Consider the following 20,894-nt stretch of genomic DNA (forward strand, 5'->3'; position numbering starts at 1 on the left):
GATTTGGAGTTTTGATTGGTCATATCACCTTGGCTTTCAAACTCTCAGCGAAGGGTGAATTGCGATCTATATTGAATTCGATTCAATATTGTTTAATTTGGATACAGGTAGGATACAATTTTTCTACTATAATATTAAATGTTAAAATTACCAACTGATTTGTAGGCCTATAGGCTACAAACATTTAAATTGCACAAAAGGCATTTTTTGTAATAATAAAATTATAAAAACTTTTTAAAGACATAAGAGTGCCAAGTGTTATACAATTGACAGTACTTTCTCTATAGTATGAATGTGTGTAGTATGAATTAAGTTCGGGCATAGGCGTACCATAGATATCCATAATAAAGGCTAGATGTCTTACGGCGGAGTCTTGAACGGCATCACCGGCGGCCATCTTGTCACAGGCAGGCTTTCTGGCGAGCTTTGTGGTACCTTATGTAAGATGAGTGATCTGCACGAACACTAATACTCTTATCTCGGTGAAATGTTGATGGATTTACAAACGGTTTGGTTTCTTACAGACGTTATTAACGTGGCTACAATTCTGGCTGCTTGAATATGTTGAAATTGCAGCTTTTCTTTTCGAAAAACGGCTTAATCGTGCAACATAGTTTTGTATCACGGCTACTTGCGCAAGTTATCAAAGCTGAGACCACAATCGAGCTGTTCAATTATATAGGTTTTACTGACACCAATAACGATTTTATGACAACTAATCTTTTGTCCAAATTACAATCTTTGTGGATGTGGTTGTACTAGTTGGCCGCAAGATGGCCGCAACGTGCGGACGTCGACCTCCATTGGCCAGCAGCGCGCACGAGACATCTAGCCTTTATTATAAGATATCTATGAGGCCTACTACATCTGCCTCTATGTTGCTGAATCCTCTCACGTGACTTTAAAGTGTCCATCGAATGCACACTTCAGAATCATGCCAGATGTAGATCCGGGTACTTTTCACCTACTGTTTTATGAATACTATAAATTAGGATATAGACTATACTCGGCTCACATTGGCTACTGTTCTATACTTCTTTCTATATATTTCTATATAGTAGGTATATTCAGACGCAGGCAGCGCATTCTCTTGCTCAAACACTTCTAGGCTTTTTTACAACCACAAGAGTGTATCACTGACTTCACTGTAGAGTAACACAGTGCCATGTTTTGAATTCGACTCTCTGTGGAGCCCGGGAGGAGAGCGTTTTGGGAAAGAGGTCATACCACCGAGAACATTTATCAAGAAGAGAACATGAAGGAAAGCACCCAAGGATTTCCAAGTGACTCAACAGGCGGACCTCCCACTGTAAGCACAGGGGCTTGTTGTATTTCATGTAAGGCGCACCACCACACAGTAATAATTACATGGGACAAAATGATCTGAAGCAGAGTTTTATTACTCAGCAGAGCTTACACCATTTTCATCAAATCTTTCCCTCAAAAAAGACAGAAAAAGGGTGAGGTACACAGTAGGGGGTATCAAAACCAACTCATTCTGTTTTAAAGTGACATACAGGTCTGTTTATAGTAATCACACTCGTTATAGTCGTATGTTTTGTAATAGACCTACTATAAAAGCACAATGCTGTAGTATGTCCTAGTTCTCTGTCATTAACCCTGCTAGTAACACAGGACACTGCTGTGAATAGCCAACGGCGGCCCATAATACATCTGCAAGCAGTGTCTATGGGAACAGCATTATTCGGCAGCAATAACGACGACGAGATACGGCCCTGATATCGAGTCTACACCTGGCACAAATGCTATGGCTACAGCTCCGACACTCCCAAGTCAACACAGTGGCAGTATTGAAACACCTCCGAGGCAGTCATTTCAAAGGCTGTTCTTGCTTTATTAAAAATAAAATATTGTTAAATATTGCAGAAAAACCGGAAGTCAAAACAAACGGATTGTCTGAGGCCGTCTCAGAGCGGCCCGATATCTGTTATATCCTCCCACGCCTGACCTCTAGTGGTAAAATTGAATAATAATATATATTTTTTTAAGTAATTTAAATTTAAATTTTATAAGTAGCCTAATAATAATAATAATAAAAATGAACACTACCACCTCTTCTTACTATCAGACAAAAATGTTTTTGATTAGGAACCTGTCTATCTCGGGTGCTGTTTGGGCTTTGGCTAAGGTGAGAACATGCTTGCTACTTTACATGTAGGATGTGTTTTTTTTAGGATTGTGACGAGGCGGCAGAGTGCTGGTGGGAGAGGACACAGATTTCAGTTTCTAATGCTTTCCAGAACCTCGGCTCCGCAGGTGGAGGATCTTCAGTAGCTCTCATTTCCCGCTTTTAACGCACTTCAAAGGTCTCATTAGGTCCTCAGCAGCAGGGGGGCTCCAGGGATCCCAACAACTCCACCACCTTAACGGCCTGTTTAGAGGGCGATCCCTGCTGACAGCCCCGGTTCCCCATCTAAAAAATTATAGTCCTGTTTTACAAGAGGGCCAGGAGGGAGGAGGATAAATCTCTCTGCTCCTGGAGGCAGGTTTAATGAGCACAGGCACACCATCAGCTCCCCTTGCTCCTGCGTTCGGATCTAGGGGTCACTCGCACCTCATTTTTGTTCATATTCAAACACTCACTCATTTAAAGATAAAGATATCTATTTGGGAAAATAAAAAGTGGTCTTTTTGAAGCAAAATAAAACTTTTTTTTTGTGCTTGTAATTGGATGCAGACAATAATAACAATAATAATAACAATAAAGGAAAAGTAAATCAGACTAATAGCTCTAATACATCATATGAGTGACTGATGAATTAAAACATGCACAATCTGCTAGCTAGAAGAGCTTCGCTTTCTTCTTCATGTCGTTGCGCTTCCAAAGAGGAAGTCTGTCAAACTCGTGGATCTCCATCCCAAAAATGTCAAAGAATGTCTCGGGAGCCAAGTGGCGCTGGATATAAATGAGGAGAGAAAAAATATTGGAGAGATATAAGTCATTAGGCATGTGATCAGCTAAGGACAAAAAAGATTGAAAACCCCTTTTCCCTCCCCCATTGAATATATCTATACAATGATGATAATAATAATGATAATAATAAATAAATCATTAAATCATTTTTTTTGCATATTATTTAATAAGTATTTAAGTACAGTGAGGCTATCGGGTGCTATTTACCTCCAGTCTCGACCTGTCCACATCCTTCGGGAGCTTAGTACGCCCTCTGTTGGCGACAGTGAGCATTTCATATGGGTACACCTTTACAAAAGGAGGGATTGTGTTGTTATGGAGAATGCTATGCGAGGCATTTGCCAAACACAATGAATCGCTGAAAGCAAATGGTTGAGGGAATAATGCACGGTCACTGCATTCTAATAGGGTACACAAACACCAACTCTTGCCAAAAAACGACACTGCAGCACACGGTGCAAGTGAGAGTGTGGAAGAGCATGCGATGAAATATAGGTGAGCCTTGTGAGAGAGAGCGTGAGCATGTATTTCCAAAGCAGAAAGTCTGTGTTTCTCAATATAGGAAAGGGCTGGATAGGATAGGGAGTAATAGATAGTGCTTTAGTGCAATATAGATACAGTTGGCAGCACAAATTAAACTGGGGTGTGTTTTAGTGCGTCCTGGTTATCCTAGTCCAGAAACACTCAAAAAAACAAACAAAACCCGGTTCTGTGTTTTTGGTAATCATAGTGGCAGCAGACATTATATTGCATATTTAAAATAAGTAGATAGTAAATACAATAAGTAAATGTCGGAAAACTCTGCTAAAAACATCTAAAACCAGCCTAAACTTGTTTGAGTTTTAGCTGGTCTCCCAACTTTGGCTGGTTCCAACCAGCTAAAAACCAGACTTGCCACACTGGGAGACACATTTATACAGCTGAGACCCACAAACCAGCTTAGGCTTCTTTTCTTTTCAGTTTTTACTAATTTTCTAGGTGTTATGCATGCTGGTGCTTTATGCATATTGCACATTTTATGTATATTTGGTGCTCAGGAAACATTTTTTCTTATTATTAATGTTGAAAACAGTTGCAATGCTTAATTTTTTTTAAATGGAAACTGGGATACATTTTTTTAGGATTCTTTGATGAAAAAAAGTTCAACCGCATTTACTTGAAATTGAAATCTTTTTTTACTGTCAGTTTAATGCGTGTTGAATAAAAGTATTAATTTACTTTAAAAAAGTTTGAACTGTAGTGTAATTCATATTTTAACTACTAGATCAGCTAATGACTAATTAAAGACAGATATTTAATTTGGTGTAGATTCATATAGTCAGTGTCATTAAAAAAAAGATGAATGAGTTGAATTTTTCTATTTATTTCCCCCACTGAAATGACTGGGAAACTATAGTCACAGGGGTTTGCCAACTGTATATGTACGGGAAGGAATTATAATGCTGTTAATGCGAGCACTCCTACGGACAGTTTACAATCATGCTAGTTACTGTTTTTTGCATTGCTGGGAAAGCCTATTAAGTTCCAATCTATTTAATCTTGCCAGTAACTATTAGCCAGGGCCGATGCATAAATTCAGTCCTGAGAGAATCAGGCTTCTGGGTAACTACAGCAACCACTTTAACAAAATATTACCATATGCAGCTGTGAAACCTCTTTAATGAGAACCAGGTGATCAAAATTATTGAATAATCTTATGGCACGGCTAAAACAGTGTATGTCATATGATGACATAATTTCATAGCACTGGAAGATATGCAAGTAATGCTAGTCTAGTTGTACGCGCAGACCATCGCCTGTGAAAATGAGCCAAAATAACAGTCTTCCTGACTGATGAATAATCTTGATTTTTGGGAGGGGGGGGGGGGATATTTATTGAACACAGAGGAGCATTTAGAGATGGAAGAGAGAAGAGAAACATAATTATTTGAAAATATTTGGGATACTTGCTTTATATTCCAACATATTAGGCATAGACATTCCCCTGTCCATTCTTGTAATGGAATCGTGGGCATCTTGGGTGGGCTAAAGAACAGAACACATACACGTGATGCGAATGATAAGAAAAGAAAGCAGAAACTGTTTTCAAGAACTCAGAACCATGGGAAATAGTCTGGATCTAATTCCTAACAGCTATTGCTCTGTATCAAGTTCACTCGAGGAAACTCAACTATTCATGTGACGTGCTCTTAAGGGTGTAAGGGTGTGTGTGTGTGTGTGTGTGTGTGTGTGTGTGTGTGTGTGTGTGTGTGTGTGTGTGTGGGGTGGGGGGGGGGGGACTTTCAACATATCAAACCCTTGACTGTGCTCTTGACTTTCCCCATGGCAATGGCTCAAACTCAGACATAAGCATAGCAATGAGGGCATGAGTGCCATTCCGGTTACATGTAGCATGATTGACTTCCATATGTGCATGACTGCAGATGCACATGCTTAGTAAACACTGCATGTCGGTCACATACCTTGAAATCTGTATGAATCAGAAAGAGACAAAATTCCCAAATATTACTATATTATTAGAATAGCTTTTTTTCAGTTGTTAGATGTGTTTTCAGTGTTAAAACATTGCATTTTACCTCTTTGTCCTCCACACACGTCTCCGTAACTGTTATACTGAGAGAGTTCTGTAGACTGGGGCTGGAAGCACAGACAAGATGCGCTGTAGTTTATAATACACTGGCTGATATGACCTCATTTATTCTACATGCTCAAGTGTTACAAAACAGTGGGTTGGAGAAATAATTCACTGATATTTCACTCACTTTGTGTGTAATTTTTTTTAATGAGAGAAACATTATCTTACAAATTAAATCACATATTAAGATATTTTTTGAATGTTTTTGAATGAAGACTCTTACTGTATGCTCACCAAGGCTGCATTTATTTGATCAAAAATACAGTAAAAACGAATAATATTGTGAAATATTATTACAATTTAAGATAACGGTTTTCTATTTGAATATATTTTAAAATGAAATTCCTGTGATGGTAAAGCTTTCAGCTTTTCAGCAGTCTTCATGTGCCACATGATCCTTCAGAAATCATTCTAATATGCTGATTTGGTGCTCAGTTATTATCAATTATTATTGGTGCTCAATTATTAATAATGTTTTTTATTATTATCGGCGCTGACAACAGTTTTTGCTCCTTAATATTTTTATAGAAACTGTGATACATTTTTCTTTGATGTATAGAAGGTTCAATGAACAGCATTTACTTGAAATATAAATCTTTTGTAACATTATAAATGTCAATAACTGTCACTTTTGATCAGTTTAATGCATCCTTGCTGAGTAAAAGTATCAATTTATTTATTTTTCTTTAAAGGCACAATATGTAACTTTTTTTGCTTTAAAAATAGCAAAAATCACTATATCTATGTTATATATATTTTTTAGTTGTGTACTTACATTATCCCGACTGTTTCCAACAACTTTAAAACCAGGAGAAATTTGTAATTTAATTCGAGAAACGTCCCGTTTCTTTATTTCCGTTTTGCCGCCGTCAATGTCGTCATATCCGCGTTGTCCCTGGTTTCCGCTCGTGCTGCCATGGCAACCAGAGCCCTCTGATAGTAACCAAAGCGACTGACGCGGACAACTTTGTAGTTCGCAATGTCTATCTGCACGCTGTTGTTGTTTCATTCAAACATTATGGACCATGGCAAGCAGACTTTGGATAAAAAAGAGAACTAAAACGAGAATCAATATCAACGCGGTGTTTTCGAGATGCCTAGAGCTCCCATTGACAGTATATAAACGAGAGCTCCACGTCCGAGACTTCGACCGCTCCTACATGTACTTTATTAAACAGGTGAGCACATTTACATAAAACTAATCAATGTTATATAGTTCAACAATGATAAAATGTCAGAATATGATCTGTATGTTATTCTAATGTTGATCTAGCTTACTGCTAGTCTCATACAGACAAACTAACACATACATTTAAACACATTCAAATGCAGTTTAGTGTACTAGTGTAATGTTAGACCAAGTGAAACAGCGCTGCGTTACCTCACAAGTTTAATTTGTCTAATAAACTGACCTGTGAGTAGTAATTCTGCTTTTGCGTGTAGTTCGGTAGAATGAAATGTCCATATTCCTTTTATATCCGCGGGACTCGCGTCGCGTGTGGAGCTGATAGCAGTCTCTTAGCAATCCCGAACTGCTTTATATCAGTCATGATAAAAACATCGATGTATTCAGTCATCCATAAACATTATTAGATCGGTCGGCTTGACGTTGACGACAAGATCCATAATTCTTAGCAAATGTTGCGTCATCAAACTACGCCTTTGTTATTGTAAATAGGTTAGCGACCCCTAGTGGCGAAAAATTCCATAGTGTCCGTTTAAATCTTACTTACCCCAAACTTTTGAATTGTAGTGTATCATGGTTTCCACAAAAACATTAGGCAGCATAAACTGTTATCAACATTGATATTAATGAATATCATAAGGATAATAATAGAACTGTTTCCTGAGCAGCAAATCAGCATATTAGAATGATTTCTGAAGGATCATGTGACACTAAAGACTGGAGTAATGATGCTGAAAATTCAGCTTTGCACCACAAAAATAAATTACATTTTAAAATATATTATTCCACAATATTGCTGATTTTGCCGCATTTTATTTTCAAATCAATGCAGCCTGTGGTGAGTTGGATAGTTTTGCATCCATATATTAAGTTAAATAACAGATGAATGGCTGAGACTTACCCGATGGAGGCCATTTCGTCCGTATCCAGGCAGGGATGATGTTTTAACGGTTTGGGAGTCTACAGCAGAGGACACAATACTTTTTTTAGACTAATGCCAGAGTAAAGCTTTATTTGTTTTGCTTGCTTTCAAAGTTATGTGGCATTTTACCGGTGGTACAGTTAGCGTATTGGGATTCAAAGCGCTGGGCGGTCACACTTCGTACGTATTTCTCTCTGTTCATCTCCTTTTCCATCTCCTCCTTCAGAATGAGCTTCCCAAGTCCAGACTGGATCTGCAGTTAAACACAAGACTTAATATAAGTCATTTTGAATCTCAAGTAAATGTATCTTGATTTAAGACAGTTTAGATATTTGTACTGGAAAAAGTTCTTTAAATTATGTCATTGTTATTCTTTTCAGTGCAAATATGCAAATTATGTGTAAATGTGTGTAGTTTTTCAGTGATTTGGGCAATAAAACAATGTGTATCTGTAAATAACGCTGTGCAATGGAGCATAATTTGGCCCATATTGTATATGCATTTAAAGGATTGTTTTCACTAAAAAATGACACAAGCAATGTATAAGCATTAATACGCCCTCGACCTTGCTGAGATGTTCCTCCTGAAGTTGTCTGCGTTTCAGTTGCTCGTCCTCATCTTCGTCCCGTGACCGACTCCTCCCATCTGAGCCTGTACGTCCCAGGACCAGGAAAGGATTGTCAAATAAAACCAAAAAGAAAGAAAGAAAAAAATATTGAGATGATTGCAATATTGTCATGTCATTGTACCCATGATGACCTTCAAATGGAACCTCTGGGTTCAGTTATACGCATGGAAACCAAACAGTGGAACAAAAAATGACAACATGAGTTAAATACATAATATAAAAACAAATCATGAATAAAAATAACAATAAAAAATTGATCAGATTGAGTGGTGTAATGATTTGTTGATTGGAAACCTATTGGATTTATTAGCGTTGGCAAATCTTTGTGTCTGTAAAGCAATCTAGTGTATAGTGTTCTTCTTTACTATCATCACAACTGGTTCTAGGGGTTAGTAGCCAGGCTTTACCAGCAGGAATCCAAGAGTTCTCAATATACATTGTTTTGAGAGCATTATTTAATTCACAAAAGACTTCCATTAGTTTTTGGTTGCTGTAGGGTTTTATTTGTGCCGTTGGGCCTGGAGGAGCCAGCAGCAGGACCGTACCTAAAGCAGCGAGGGACGGCGGACACGGCCAGTAGTCGGTCTCGATCTTTGCGGTTTCGTCTGGCCGAGGGGCGTGGGCCGCAGGGAACTTGGATGATTTGATGATGTCATCAGCGGATTTGCTTTGGGCTGCCAGGGCAGCTGAATCTGAATCGGTATTTTGGGGGAACTGCACTATCAGTGACGGCCTCTCAAAGGGTTTTAATAAGTGCAGTGCTGGACAATCAGTTCAAAGCATGACATTTAAGGATTTTAATATCTAAATATGTAAATTAAATATTACAAAAAATGTAATATATATATATTTTTATTTCTTGCTCGTGTTTTTTTTTTTTTTTTTGGTAAAACACCAATTCAGAGACAGTATCAAATGCTTTGAATGTTAATGGCCAGTACTGCATCTTATAAAGGACTGTATAGAGTGGATAGAGCACACATGCTACTGTTTGCAAGTTTATAGATTTTTATAATATTACAGTTTTTCTCAGTCGCTTTGGTGCATTTCTCACATCACTATTTACATTTGCACAACAGTTAGTTCAACCTCCACAACATTTAGTCATTTGTGCACATCATAGTAGCAGTTTCTCATTCCTTCCAACAAACTGCAAATGCTTTTAGACATGCATCAGTTGCTTTCATACAACTCTCTGCTGTTTTATAACATTATCATTTGCTTATGTCATGTCAGTCAAAATTAACTATACTTGTGAATGCTGAATAGTCATTCCATATAAAACTAATAGTCCTCATTTCATTGCTTGAGTCATTACATACAAAAATGTTGAACTAGTTGTCAAAATCTCTCAAGCAAATTTTACGCATTTTTTTAAATATTTTTTTTCCTGAAAATGTCTCCTAAATTGAATAATTTGCAATTGAGCAAGAGATGAAATTCGCTGTGATGTAGATGAAATTATGTGGCCAGACAGAGAGGAATGTCTGGATGTGCATGAATGATTACAGTTCTATGTATGTTGTATGTTCAGTTCCAGTATGTACTGCAATATTGTGTACAGTTGTGCACAGCTCTACCCAAAGGGAGTTTATGTTTGTTGTAAATAAGGGTGTATTTTTTCTTTTGCACAATGCTGTGAACAAATTAGAACTGCAAAGAGCATATGCAGTAAAAATGTGAAACATACATATTCAGTGTCTTGTACTCAGTTACCTCACTAAATACAGTAATGTGTAACTTTACTGTATTTTCAAATGGCTGTGCAAATAGTATATAGTGCTGTCTTGAGCATTTTCAGGTAGTGTCACCAAGATCTGACTTTTTTGCATTGGAAAACATTTAGAGTAAACTGTCATAATGAAAACATGACAAAGCCATTTGACTATCTTGTTCATAAACGATGGTGTCAGGACTTTTCATCTTGATGACACTGACACTTTCACTGACATGAATACTTGCTTTTGAGGAATGAGCTATCCATTTTGAGCAAGTGACACGCTTTTGCAGGTTATCAACTAGGTTTTGCAGTTTGTACTAATTGTTTTGAGAACTGCATTAACTGTTTGCAAATGTAAATAGTAATGTGAGAAATGCACCAAAGCGACAGAGAAAAACTGTAAACAAGCAGAAAATGTAGATATATAAACTGTATTTTGAAACCAGTAAATGGCACAACTGTTCAAATGGTGCCATTCAGTTTATTGAAACTGGCTTGATGTGTAGATTTACAGAGTATGCAAGATAGAGACCAAAGCAGAGTCATCTGAGGTGTCAGTGAATTTTGTTATGGGATCTGGCAGGCTATAACTCCATGCAGTTAAAAGGCAGAATCAAAGTTTTACGGCGGCTGTTAAAGAGGATAGTATTTTGGTTTCTTGTTGTAAGCGAGTCAGTTGTGAGGAAGCAATAAATAAAGAAAAAGAAAGTCTCAGAGATGAGAAAAGTTTATGATGTCAAATGGTACTTACATGTGAACATGTGATGTGATCATAGCATCATTACCAAAAATTAATGGATGGATGGAGTCAACACACATAAACAAACATATATAAATAATAAAAATAATAGTCAGAAATAATGCTTGCGCACACACCATAATGAATGTCACCAAAAATGTTTTACTGGATAGATAGATAGATAGATAGATAGATAGATAGATAGATAGATAGATAGATAGATAGATAGATAGATAGATAGATAGATAGATAAATAAAACAACCATACCATGCTGTTTGTAGATTGGTGGTTTTCTATACATGTTAATGCCTTGGTCTGTAAATTAGAAAATAAAGATCTATTTTTTTTAATGCAGTCTCAGTCACAAATAAGATGCTCCAATCAACCAGTTATGATAATGATTTGGGGAAAAGCAAGCCGTACGTGGCAGTACATGTACTCAACATAGGTCATCAAAATCTACCATTAAAACAATAAATAGATAAAAGCATAAATGCATCATGGGGGGGGGAAAGATTTAAATTAAAGAATGGAGGGGAAGAGACAGAGAAGGAAAAACTCTAGAGAAGAAAAAAGAGATGATGCTCCAGCTCCTACCTGGGATGTGGAAATGTTTAGGGGTCAGAGAGAGGGTCGGGGTGGCCGGCCGAGAGGAAAGAGGAGAACTCCGGCCACTGGATGGCTCAGTGCCTCCAAACAAGAAGAGCAGAATAAGCGGGAGAAAGAAAAGAACAAAAACAAAAGAAGAAAAGAAAGAGAGAATAATGCCGGAATAAATCTTCACTGACGGAAAGATGGACAAACAGAAAAGGGCTTCAACAGAGAGGTGACAGAGAGACGGATTGGACCAGTGTGGGACGGCCCCACACGAAAGAGAACAGGTTTTGAAGGACAGACAGATTGGAAAGAGAGGAATGGTTTAGGAAATCAGCATGCAAATACTTCACAATCAAGAACATGATATCATTCACCAGCACAGTCATAAGGTACACATAACATTCACACTGTTAGGAAGCTGCTGTGTCTGATGGTAATATGACTGAATATCCTTTATGGTTATTGCCTATGAGGAAACAAACGTAAGCATGCGACATATACACGTTCCAAAAAATAGCGGGCTGCCGACATAGACAGCATTTCAAGGCATCACATGCGCTCTCCTGCTGTTATAGAAAGGTAGACATCTATGTTGCCCTTCACAGAGAAGGCAATCCCACAATGCACTCCAAATAGCTCCATAAATTCAAAATGGTGGAAAAAGCAAGAGAAATGTTGACTATTAATTTATATTATATTTATTTTTTTCAATACTAAAGTGATTTGATAAAAAAATATTAATAGAAAAAAAGGACTATGTTGTATTTTTATGCTTATAGGAGTAATAAAAAATAATATAAAATAATGGTAACACTTTACAATAATGTTAGTTAATGCAAAAAAAAAAAAGGTTTGTTTATGTTAGTTCACAGTGACAACTTTTTATTTTAAAAATGTATTAGTGAATGTTGAAATTTAATGATGATAATAATACTTCTTGTTTTTATTGCTTTTATTATTATTATTATTATTATTATTATTAATTTTTTTGCAATTATTTGACAGTTTTGAATATTCACTCATCTAACAACTTGCCTATTATATATTTAGCATGTCTGTCAGTAATATATTTTCAGGACAATCAAGCATATCCTCAATAACAACAATAATAATAACCAAAATGACTGAATTCCATTTCAGTTAGGATGCCACCTTAGAAGACAGCTGCCTATGTAAGCGCTAAACAGCAAGGCAGCTCACTAGATTTTGGAACAGAGTTATTAGTATAAGAGTATTAGTGATGTCACAGTGACTTGGTTTAATGTTGGTTAATTGACTGTTATCAAATGAATCGAATTCTGAATAGTCAAAACACAGGACCAGCATGCATCTGAACTGCCACGGGCACCGAATTGCTCTACACAGTCAACAACAGCCACTAAGCCAAGACATACCTATGCAGAAAGAATCTGTGGAGAGGACAGAGGGACATTACACACATGAGCATGTGATTAGTAAACTGTGCATTAGCTTCAGTTGCATCTACAAACGCAGCCCTTGACCTCATACGAGTGCCATTCAAGCATTTCCAAGACTTGTGAATTTCTCAAACCGAGCCGCCAAAAGCACAGCTTTACAAGCTAAATAAAATCAGTCATCACATTCAAGACATTTCAGCAGGCCTGAATCAGAGGAGGGAGGTGGATTTGTGTCTACAGAACGATACTGAAATCTGAGAACGAGGCGAAGAGGTCGGGCAACCGGGGTGGAGAGGCCTTACCTTTGTTATGGGGGAGGAAGTGATGTCGGAAGGGGGAGGTAGGGCGCGTGTCGCTGTTGCTGGAGCGCAAAGAGGAGCAGAGCTTCAGCATTCCTGCCAGCCGCTCAGGGAAGAGGAACAGAGGAGTAGAACGAAGGGAAAAAAAAGAGGATGGAAGGAGCACACATGAGCAGAGGAGGAAGGAAAAAAAGCTCAGGAGGAAACGGAAAGCAAGAAAAGGCCACGCGAGGCCAAAATGTGGCGAAGAGGTCTCGCTTATCCGGACACTCTGCTGGAATCCTATGGAGGCAGGATTGGGAACGGTTCATTTGACTCACCTGGTCTGTGGAAGTGCTGGGGAGACTTGGATAGAGGGGGTATGTAGTTATGGCGGTGGTAGACCGGAGAGCCAATGGAGCCCTGACTGGTTGATCTCTGAATGATGCGTTCCCTCATGTCATAGCAACCCTACCGCACACACAACATAACATATGGGAAGGTTCAAAATATCATACACGTTCACATTTCTAAATGTATGGTTTAATGACATGTACTATAGGCTCTATTGTAATAACTTAGCATTATAAAATAGCCTCTAACCTCAGCAGATGGAGTGGGAGACAGTGTCCTTGGAGACTGAAACAGAACAGGAACAAGAGCTCTATGTAAGGATGCATCAGAATAAGCACTAAAATGTGGAGAGGAGACTGTATGCTGGATAGAGCAGGCCAGAAAAGCAAAAATGTTGGATTAGGAACAGGAAGTTAAATCATGCCACTGTTGGTATACTTTTTAAGGTCTGTGTGGCTTTGTATATTTGGTAAGTTGTTAGATATGAGTGAATATCACAAAAGAAATGTTAAAAGAACAAAATAAGAAATTAGATGCATTACATACAAAAATGAACTCATTTAATAATAATTATTATATGATACTATATATTTAGTATCATAGTATAAGTAGCCTACCATTCAAAAGTTTGGGGTATGTAAGATTTTTTAATTATGTTTTTGGAAGAAGTCTATGTCTATGTCTAGTTTATTTGATCAAAAATACAGTAAAAACAGCAATATTGTGAATTATTATTTAAATTCAAAGAACAGTTTTCTGAAGTATTTTCCTGTAAAAGCAAAACTGAATATTCAGCAGTCATTACTCCAGTCTTCAGTGTCACATGATCCTTCAGAAATCATTTTTAGTATTCTGATTCTGAGCTTTTCCCAGAGTCAATGCAATTTATGACATTTCTTTCTATTATCAATGTTGAAGAAAGTTGTGCTGCTTAATTCTTTCTGTGTTTTCAGGATTCTTTGATGAATAGAAAGTCCCAAAAGAGCAGCATTTATTTAAAATATATACTTTCTATAATATTCGAATTTGTAACAAGTCATTACTGTTACTTTTGATCAATTTAATGCATCCTTGTTGAATAAAAATAATATGAATTTCTTTCAAAGAAAATATTACTGACCCCAATCTTTCGAGCACACACACTTAATTTTAAGTGCGTGTTAAAATTAAGGCTTAATTTTCTTCAAACAATTATGATTTGGGAAATTTCTTTGTGAGATTCACCCAGCTGTAGCAAGGATAAAGACAGACAGTCAGACAAACAAGACAAGCATTACAAACATAAGCACACACAGGACACTCTTGCTTCTTTTGTAGCCATTAATTATACAGAGGACTTCTTCCAGTGCTCAAGGGACAGCTGAAGATCAGTGCCATCTCCATCAAAAGCACATTTAGGAGAGAGAGAAGTGCGGCCACAGCTCACAGGCTGACTGTGTCGGGGTTCAGAGGGAGGTCACTGAAAACTTACTGTTTCTGCTGACAGTGAGGAGGGGTCTTGTGGCAGGGTCTGGGAATGTGGACACAGAATTACAATCACTAAAAATAACGTATTATGTCATACGTCATGGAAACAGTTGCGTTTTCTGTGACCCTGCATGCATTGCATGATGTTTAAAATGAAATGAATGTGATGAAGGAATCGCACAGAAGCGCTTGCAGTGTTTGTCTTGAATGTTAGATGCTGTCTATGTCTAATGTCATGATAAAGCCTAAATTGATACTTGACACAGATCAGTTAATTGAGAATGAGGCTGAATCTACATTGCCATGGCACATATAGAAGCTTCTTCAGTTTTCCACAGGGTTTTTGAGTACACACTTCAAGTGGCTGTCACTTGCAAAGTCTACTTACTTAGAGAGCAGCTATTCAGATGAGACTGAGAGAACAGACAACGGCCAGTGAGATGAGTGAAACTAGGTGTGAGAGGCATTAGATGTTCATGCTTATTAGATTAGGTTAGGTTTTATAAATCAATATGTTAGTTGTGTTCTTATTAGCTAGGGTTGGTAATCCACAAACTAACTGGTCATGTCAGCGGCCTTATTTCTATCCTGCTTCCACTTACTGTGGCTCTGCCTCTGGGAGGGCTGCCACCTGAGGCTTTGACAGGCTGTAGGGGAGGAAAGGGTTGAGTTTGGTTACTCTAAAAGCTTGTCAGTGACTCAAGAAAACATTATGCATTAAAGGAATATTCTTGGTCATTTTCAACTGGTCGGTTACCACAGGTAATAATGTGGTTAACAGTAATACACTTACAATGAAAGGCTAGCTGGCTAGTGGGTCGCACTACAAAGAAAAAACATGACTGTGCTTGATGGGTTAGCTTAAAACTAGTGTAAAAAAAATAGCTTGCTTCCTTTCTTTGGAATTATAGCTGCTATATCATACATGTCAAATCAAACTCATGTCATGAGTGTATAACCCGTGAATCGAACCAGCGTCTCTGGCATCGGAGGCGAGCATGCTAACAAGGATGTTAAAGGAGTCTCTAGCGCCAGTCGCTAGTGCGCCTCTTGAGATCAGAGGAGTGAGGTTTACATGCACAGCTCTCGCTAGCTGGCCTCCGTTACACTCAGCCCCCTAAACCTCACTCCCATCCGGGTCACAGCACCAACGCAACATTTACGGTCCTATACTCGCCTCACTCCGACCAACGTTTCCGTCATGGGAGCTAGGCATGCTAACAAGGAGCCTAAGACTGCAGTCTCAGTCGCTAGTCTGCCTCTAGCTCTCACTAGCTGGCCTCTGTTACATAAACAGCTAAAAAAGCAAACCCAGCTACTTCTGCTAAACCTGTATGTGGGTCTTGTTTTCCAGTGAAAATATCTAAACATCTTTCAAACAAGATAAATTAAGTAGCATTGGAGAAGCAAAATTCATTTTTAGACTCATTTTGTATTTTAAAGAAGAATAAAATATTTGTCATTGGGCTAGGAAAAACACTACCGTTCAAACATTTGGGTTAGTACAATTTTTTGGTTTATTTTGAAAGAAATTAATACTTTTATTCATGCAAGGATGCATTAAATTGATCAAAAGTGCTAGGCTTTTGCATTGTTACAAAATAATTATATGGGTGTAACGATACCCTCATGTCACGATTTGATACATATCACGATACTGAGCTCACAATATAATATTATTATACTCCAAAACATAAGATAAAACATTAACATTTTTATTTTACTGTTGATTAAAATGCTAAATTTGATATTACATTGTGGGTGTAAATGAATAGGCTTGGACTTGGTGCTGGTAACCCAATGCACCGGACAATGGTGACACCAGGATAAAAATAGTCATGATTCTGAAGCTGAAAATACATAATTATTTTAGACGAATATGCTTTGTCACTCACTAGATATATTTAAAATAATGTAACATAAGACATTTGGCATTATCAGGACCCATTGCATTTTTTTTCTCACACAGTGAATTTTATTTTGGGTGAACTATACACAATAAATATCGTCACTATCCACAATACATTTTGTTGCATTTTTGTATTGCGATATATTGTGACACGATCTGATTCTGAAGGATCGTGTGACACTGAAGACTGGTGTAGTGGCTGCTGAAAATTCAGCTTTGCTACACAAAAATAAATAAAATTTTAAAATTAAAATAGAAAGCTGTTATTTTAAATTGTAATAATATTTCAAAATATTATTGTATTTTACATACCAAATAAATGCAAACCAAATAAGAGCCTGAGATACTTTCAAAAACTTTTTATATACCAACCCCAAACTTTTGAACAGTAGAGTAATATTTTTTTTTGTTTGTTTTGTTTTTTGGTAGTGCATAACCAGATTTTACAACACCTAAATAAGTAGTCCCAACTCATAAGGACGATTTAGGCAACTTTAAACTTTATAGTTAAAAAAACAAAAAAATTCAAGTATTGATTCAAGTAAGTGCTAACAACAATGTGAGCTTCATATGTCTGCTAAAACACTTTGACCCACTTGCTTGATAGGCTTCCATTGTAAATATTTTACTGTAAATATATTTCCTGTTTGTTTATACACAATCAAAGACATGTCTAAATTATTGTATGTGGTAATCAAACACAGATGCAGGTGAAACCCCCCCCCAGGAATATTCCTTTAACATATTCTTCAACACCGCAGACTGTCTGAAATCTTGATTATGGTCATCAGGGGGCGCTGTGACACTGCTGTCTCTACACAGAGAATGCGCACAGGCGTTTTCAGGTACAGAAGAGCAATGTTTAATAGACAATGGGAACCCAAGAGCAGTCACAGAGAATAAAAAAACACATCTCTCATACATTCTTTTCATGCATAGACATAGCTAACATGTTGACAGGAATACATGCAATGTACATGATCACATACAGAGAAATGAGCAAAAGCACACACTTGCTCACATCTGCTCTGTCCGCGGCCTGAGAGCCTCAACCAATAGTGCTTTTTTGGAACACTAATGGGATAATGGGGTCAGAGAGCTATTATGGTTACTGTGACAAAGTAGGGACCTGGGGATGGGATGGTATTATCACAACTATGGAGCACTGGCAAGGTTGGGTCTGTTATATAGGGGTAGTCTGGTAGGGTTTGGGCCAGATCGCTAAAGTGGCCAAAACCCAAGTGCAGGTTTGATAATGGAAACTAGACCAGTGGCTCTCAAACAGGGGGTCGGGGCCCACTAGAGGGCCTCAGCAAACTTCCAAGGAGGCTGAAGGATGACTTTAAAATATTTAAATGAATAAATTATTATTAATATATTCAAATAATCGAACTCTAAATTGTAACGCTAAAAATAAAGACTAGACCGTTCACATCTCCAAATTGAAGAACAGGAATGTTAAATGTATAGAGCATGGCTGTTCAAACATTTTTAGCCAGGTACACTGTCTGATTTGAGGTAAAACGGCTTGAGTTTCATTTTTAGGAAAGCCACACCTAGTCCAAAAAAATATGAGAATAAATATATATAAACATAAATCTGTGACATCTTGTCTACTCAGCCATATAGTGGCTATATCTATCATTTTAAGTCATAATAGCACATCGTTTGTTAATCAGAAAGACACTAAAAGTTTACGATTCAGATTACCTCTCCAGGGCTGTGCCTTCTTTGTCTTTCCAGGGTGGAGGAGGTGGAATGGAGAGACTCATAGGATATCATGTCTGGACGCTCTATGTCATAAATGGCCTTGACTCTGGGAATGGCTGCTAGGTCCTTGTAATCAATAATCTCATTGTCTACTTTTGCCTGGAGGAAGGAGAGGATGAGGGACAGGGGAAGGGGACACATAGGTGGAGAAACACAGGGAGAAAAGGTGTTGATGAGGAAGAGGTCAGGGCACAGGTCAAAGGTCATCCACATCACATCCAACCAAAGCTACAGCTCTCACAAAGGTCATCACACGGGGTAAATGCACAGTGTGGAAAGATGAACGCTGTTGTTGGAGGCATGCTTATGTGGAAAGCTATACATTTGCTTAACAGACTTTCAGTGTTAATGTAAATGATCCTCTAAATTCGTTTACATGCAAAAACGATGCTACAGATGTCAAATACAAGGCGAAGGCAAAGAGTGGAGAGAAGATGAAGGAAACTCCTGTGCTTTTCCTGCATGTCCAGGTTTTTTTTTTTTTACATTGACCCTGAAGTATACCAGCATCAGAATCCGTTGTGGATTGAGTTATGTGATCTGATAGACTCAGGAAACGATTGTGGGCGCCGTTGAGTGGGACTCACATAGATGGTGTGACCTGGAGATCCAGGTATGCTCGAGCCAGGTCTCGAACAGATACTCTCAGACGATGACCTTGTGGGCTGCGGGAGAACGAGATGTTGTATTAGCAATAAGCTGAAGATAACAGACACGCATATTCCTGAACACACTCATAGATGCCAGTGGGTATAGCTTAGCTACAAATGAGCATTTTGTCATCAGTTACTCACCCTCATGTCATACCAAAACCATATGACTTTCTTTTTTTCCATGGAACACAAAAGGACAAGGTCTGACGAATGTTCACGCTGCTCTTTTTCATACAATGGAAGTGAATGGGGACCGGGCTTTCAAGCAAAAAGTGCAGCTTGGACATTCTGCTAAATATCTCTGTTTGTGTTCCATACAGGAAAAAAACTATTTAAAAGACTATATACTTTAAAAGAAGATTCTAACGTGTGATTTGAACGTTTTATTGTTTTTGGATACTTAATTGCACATGATCGCAATTAAATGAAAATGTATTGTAGTTTAAATGTATATTAAAAGCTGAACTTTAAAGTGCTTTGACCCAACTACGTAAGTAGCACATAAGTACATGATTGTATGTAATTTCTTTAAAGCATGACAAAAGATTATTAAAACTGATTTAAAATGTAAAACCTTTAATTTCACATTATTACAAAGTGCACTTTTTTTGTGTTAAGAAACAAAATAATTAAAGTGTTCTTTCTTTATGTGGCCTTTTATTTCATTATATATAAAATGTATATATTATCTGCAAGTAAATTTTTGTTTTGTTTTAATATACAGTTTTATAAAATTAAGCACAATTATGCACACTTCTTTTTAACAAGGGAAGTCATACAGGTTTGAAAAGAGATGAGTATGAATGACAAGAGAAAATGATGACAACATTTTTATTTCGGGGTGAAGTAAGCACATTCGTGAGCTTTCATTCAGCACAAATTAGAAAACCACCGGATTTCCAGCTCATATTGCCTCATACTTCAATGCAAGCTTTCCCAAGATGCATTCGGTTTCATATCATACAATCAGTGCAGCCAGTGCAGCCAATCCCTCAGATATGGACTCTTGGTCAAATGTCACCAAAAACACCCGAATTGGACGACCTTTAGGAACAGTTTTCCGTTTGAGAGACCAGTAATGCTACATGTTGAGCTGAGCTCATATCTGAGACCGTTCTGCATGAAGAGTCAAACAGCCGTCATTCCTGTAATGGTGAATAGAGCCCTGGAGGGCTTGAGCCACATGCTTGCAGCGGTGAAAAGCGTAATGATTCACACATCGGCTGTTAAGGGGAAGTTGGTGAGGGCAGAAAGCCCTCTGCTGGTTGGTGACTGCAAACGCAAGAGCTGCGAAACACATTCGGGGTTCCCCCACTCTGCTGCCAAAAGCAGAATACAGTACCTGCCTTTCTGATTGGTGCAGAGAGGTTACTGAGGGTGGGAGGGGCTGTGAAGGGAGGAAAAGGATATGACATCACACTCAACAAAACACTTGAATCATTCACCTTAGCCAGCGGCCATCTAACTCAAGCACATCCATAGTCATCTACTCGCAGCCTTGCTTGCTATCCTATGCATGCGGGCAGATCCTAATTTCAGGTTTTGTGTAATATAAGGTTATTTTTGTGAAATTACCACATCTCCATGAGGATTATAACCTAACTTGCAGGAGGAGAGAGCAAGCATATTCTTAAGTGTGCTGCTGGTTCACTCTGGCTGAGGGGTGTACACTACCAGTCAAA

General features: G+C 37.9%; 1 protein-coding gene across 2 annotated transcripts in view; it reads right to left on the reverse strand.

Annotated features, from left to right (window-relative positions):
- Positions 1 to 1,379: 1,379 nt before the first annotated feature.
- ablim1b (actin binding LIM protein 1b) overlaps positions 1,380 to 20,894 on the reverse strand; it is a 68,996-nt gene continuing 49,481 nt past the window's right edge. The window contains exons 10-29 of one of the 2 annotated variants that reach the window (XM_084134664.1): positions 20,555 to 20,599; positions 19,147 to 19,224; positions 18,500 to 18,658; positions 15,483 to 15,527; positions 14,885 to 14,923; positions 13,663 to 13,698; positions 13,401 to 13,530; positions 13,084 to 13,176; positions 12,758 to 12,772; positions 11,364 to 11,456; positions 11,034 to 11,081; positions 8,852 to 8,992; positions 8,244 to 8,329; positions 7,808 to 7,931; positions 7,658 to 7,716; positions 5,512 to 5,572; positions 5,398 to 5,405; positions 4,886 to 4,960; positions 3,143 to 3,223; positions 1,381 to 2,917 (exon numbers count right to left, since the gene is read on the reverse strand). In XM_084134664.1, coding sequence (XP_083990790.1) covers positions 2,804 to 2,917; positions 3,143 to 3,223; positions 4,886 to 4,960; positions 5,398 to 5,405; positions 5,512 to 5,572; positions 7,658 to 7,716; positions 7,808 to 7,931; positions 8,244 to 8,329; positions 8,852 to 8,992; positions 11,034 to 11,081; positions 11,364 to 11,456; positions 12,758 to 12,772; positions 13,084 to 13,176; positions 13,401 to 13,530; positions 13,663 to 13,698; positions 14,885 to 14,923; positions 15,483 to 15,527; positions 18,500 to 18,658; positions 19,147 to 19,224; positions 20,555 to 20,599 — 1,530 coding nt within the window. In that variant the 3' untranslated portion in view covers positions 1,381 to 2,803. Of the gene's footprint in view, positions 2,918 to 3,142; positions 3,224 to 4,885; positions 5,406 to 5,511; positions 5,573 to 7,657; positions 7,717 to 7,807; positions 7,932 to 8,243; positions 8,330 to 8,851; positions 8,993 to 11,033; positions 11,082 to 11,363; positions 11,457 to 12,757; positions 12,773 to 13,083; positions 13,177 to 13,400; positions 13,531 to 13,662; positions 13,699 to 14,884; positions 14,924 to 15,482; positions 15,528 to 18,499; positions 18,659 to 19,146; positions 19,225 to 20,554; positions 20,600 to 20,894 lie in introns of both variants that reach the window. The other variant, XR_014608912.1, reaches the window with a different exon arrangement.

The sequence above is a fragment of the Abramis brama genome (assembly GCF_963993115.1).
Source record: "Abramis brama genome assembly, chromosome: 14".
NCBI classification, from domain to species: domain Eukaryota; kingdom Metazoa; phylum Chordata; class Actinopteri; order Cypriniformes; family Leuciscidae; genus Abramis; species Abramis brama.